The 3,736-nt window shown below is 43.0% G+C and overlaps 1 protein-coding gene across 1 annotated transcript; it reads left to right on the top strand.

The window, feature by feature from the left end:
• Positions 1-887: 887 nt before the first annotated feature.
• Positions 888-1,565, top strand: LOC148195249 (uncharacterized). Its single transcript, XM_088095138.1, has one exon. The coding sequence runs from the start codon at positions 888-890 to the stop codon at positions 1,563-1,565; it is 678 nt and encodes a 225-aa protein (XP_087951264.1).
• Positions 1,566-3,736: the final 2,171 nt, after the last annotated feature.

Raw genomic sequence — 3,736 nt, 5'->3', positions numbered from 1 at the left:
GAGTTTTCGAGACCTAAGGTTGCAGTTCGAGTTGGAGCCGAACAGTATTAAATGCTGCAACTTGAGGATATCAAGTGATGTGTTCGACCGAATCTGGATGAAACAACGAGAGGATGAAGAATTGATGAAGATTTTAAGCGCGCTCGGTACGGATCAAGCCAAGCATTTCAATGCTGGAACGGACGGCATGTTACGTTACATGGGATTGGACGTGCATTCCAAATGATGGAGAGCTGAAGCGAATCATCTTGGAGGAAGGACATCACAGTCGTCTTAGCATGCATCCTGGCATGACTAAGATGTATCACGATTTAAAGCAGTCGTTCTGGTGGCCAGGAATGAAGAGTGATGTCGCACGTTTTGTGGCTTCATGTCTAACTTGTCAACGTGCCAAAGCTGAATATCAAAGACCGGGCGGCCTACTGCAACCTTTGGAGATTCCAGAATGGAAGTGGGACAGCATCTCAATGGACTTCGTGACACACTTGCCTCGCACATTCAAGAATCACGATTCCATTTGGGTGATAGTGGATCGTTTAACGAAGAGTGCTCACTTCCTACCCATCAACCTGAAGATGTCATTGACTAATTTGGCCAAGCTCTACATCAAAGAGATCGTTCGTCTGCATGGAGTGCCGTCCAGCATTATCTCTGACCGAGACACAAGGTTCACCTCTCGGTTTTGGCAGTCGTTGCAAAGTGAACTGGGCAGCAGACTCCAAATGAGTTCAGCGTACCATCCTCAGACGGACGGTCAATCCGAGAGAACAATCCAGACGCTTGAAGACTTATTGAGAACGTGCGTACTTGATCACATGGGCGTTTGGGATGAAGTCTTGCCTTTAGTGGAGTTCACCTACAACAACAGCTTCCAGTCAAGCATTGGAATGGCTCCCTTCGAAGCTCTGTACGGACGCAAATGCCGCACACCACTTTGCTGGTTTCAAGAAGGAGAGAACGTATTAACAGGACCGGAGCTCGTTCAACAAACGACTGAAAAGGTGAAGTTAATTCAAGAGAGGTTGAAGACATCCAGAAGCAGGCAGAAGTCATACGCAGATAAGAGGAGGCGACCCTTGGAGTTCAAAGCTGACGATCATGTCTTTCTGAGATTAAATCCAACTACTGGAGTAGGCAGAGCGTTGCGATCAAAGAAGTTGTCTCCCAAGTTCGTAGGGCCGTACCAGATCACAAGGAAGATTGGACCAGTTGCATACGAGATTGCTTTACCTCCACAATTGTCCAACCTTCATCCGGTATTTCACGTGTCTCAACTTAGAAAATACGTATCAGATCCTTCGCACATATTGGAGCTTGAGGACGTTCGTCTTCGCCAAGACCGAACGCTGGAGATGAAGCCAGTTCGTATTGAAGACGAACGCACTAAATTACACAAAGGGAAGGACGTTCGTCTGGTGAAAGTGGTGTGGGACGACAAGACTGGCGATTCTACTTGGGAAGTTGAGGATGCCATGAAGGACTTATACCCTCATCTATTCCCTGGTAAGTTTTCGATTTTCGAGGACGAAAATTTTGTAGATAGGGGGATTGTCACGCCCCAATAATTACTCCGCTGAGTCACCACTGTGCTTCCATTAATGCACCGTGACACGCACAACCTTCCATTAAAACGCACTCACACTCACACTGCATGCATGCTGACAAGTGTCACTTTAGAACGTTCCAAGAGTTAGTGGAATCCAAGTGGCAGCACGCGGATGGACGTTCGTCCTACGTGGGGGGAGAAATTAATTTCTCTGGAAAACTTTTCCCATTCCCCTGCACACTTCATCTTCTTCCTCCAACTCTCTGATCTCAAACTCTCTACCTTCTCTCTAGAACCCCTGCATCTTCTCTCTTCTGCAACTCACCCTTCTTTGCTCCGTTCGCATTTCAGCACCGTGAGAAGCGTCCCTGCACCGTGAGCTTTCCAGCAAACCGATTGGTTTTGGATTCTGAAACGGGTAAGTTTCACGTCCTCAACCACCCTCCATTTCAACATGCAAACTTCCTTTTGAATCTGCACGAGTCTTCTCTGAACCGTTATTTGGGTTTTGAAATTTTAGTTTAAGGAAATCTTGGGTTGAAACGTAAAGGGTAGAAAAGAGGGTACTGGGTATTGTTTTCTTTCTCTGAAGAACGAACGCACGTTGCTTAATCCGGGTAAGGGAAGCTTATTAGAATTTAATTCGCATGATTTTTGTACTGCATGTGCGTTATGTGATGTTTGAAAATATGATTTCTGAAAATGGATTTTTGAAGTATATGAATATGATTCTGAGATGATATGTGAAAGTGATGCATGTATGTGCTGCTGGAAATTATACGATGGTGTTTATGAATGTTCGACAAAGTTGTATGTGTATGATTTTGATATTTAAAGTTAGTATATGATTTTGATTAAAAGCTTGAGAAGTATGGAAAATACTATAGTATGATTGATTTAATGACTGTAAGTTATACTGGAAAATGAGTTACTGTAAGAGGAAATTTTAATATAAGAAGTGTATGAAAATGAATGTTCGTTATCGATACGGTCATTGACCGTTCGGTATTCATAGTGAATTTTCTTGAAATAGTCAAACCCTTTCATTTGGAAAGGAATTATCCTTGAGGACGAACGCCCTCTTATATAGCGTTACGTTTGAGCATTTGGCCAGACGTACACTTCATGAGTGTGGCGTGAGAATTGAGAAGCTTGATAACATACTTTTGAACACTTAGTCAAATTGTAAGACATAAATTTTAAGTATCTTATCTTATAGAAATCCCAAACTTATTTGATTTAGAATCTGTGAAAATTCCCTACCTAAAAGCGTACGTCCTGAAGTGGCGCTCGGTCTTAGACCGAACACTCGTCCTAAAAGTGTAAATGATAAGTAGCGCTCGGTCTGATATCGAACGCTCGTCCAAATGTGTATGTGGAAAAAGAACGCTCGGTCATATACCGAACGTTCGTGCCTTCTTTAATTATTAACGAAACAGTAATAGCATTCGTCCTGAATTCTCCTAGCGTTCGTCCTAATATCTAAATAGCGTTCGTCCAATAATCCTAGTAACATTCGTCCAAGATTTCAGTGACGTTCGTCCAAAAGTTCATTTGTAACGCTCGGTCATTGACTGGCGGTTGATTCTTGAATTTAATCGTGTTTCGGATTCTTTATCCAAACAATTGTGATGTATCTATCCATTTGATTCGATTCCAGAGTTATTGAATTTAAATTATTCTAAGTGTTATTTGGGTCGTATTAAAGTCAATTCAGTTAACTGATTCAGAAGAGTCTTTCTCGGTCTCGCTCTCGACGTTCGTCCTCGTTATGAAGGGGAATGAACGTTCGTCTTTTTATGCAAGTGGAACATAGAATGAAAATGTATTTAAGAGGAAGAATTAAGATGTGCGAACACTATAAGAGTGGAAATTGTGATTATGGTTTTTGAACGAGCGTTCCATGGAGGAACGACTCTTGGTTGAAAGATTGAGATTTGTAAAGTATGAATGTGGTAAGCTTAGCTGGCGGGTCATCCTGATATTCCGTGAGTGCTCGTTCTCACGTAGAGAGGAGCATGTCATGCGTGGGAATGGCAGGAGGTCTTAGTCCATAACTGTAACTTGGACAGAACGGACTAACCTCAGGTGGCAGCTGACGAGTATTCCAGCTCTTCCACCTGGGTGCATGGACGTCGTAGCTACACAGAATTCATACATGTCCGGACGGTCGGTCTAGTATCAGGATTT

The sequence above is a fragment of the Vigna umbellata genome, chromosome 7 (genome assembly GCF_029865625.1).
Source record: "Vigna umbellata cultivar VRB3 chromosome 7, Vumbellata_1.0, whole genome shotgun sequence".
NCBI classification, from domain to species: domain Eukaryota; kingdom Viridiplantae; phylum Streptophyta; class Magnoliopsida; order Fabales; family Fabaceae; genus Vigna; species Vigna umbellata.
This window is presented reverse-complemented; position numbering and strand designations above follow the sequence as displayed.

Excerpts from the sequence above, each read along its gene's own strand:
- LOC148195249 (XM_088095138.1), top strand. The coding sequence starts at position 888 with ATGGCTCCCTTCGAAGCTCTGTACGGACGCAAATGCCGCACACCACTT.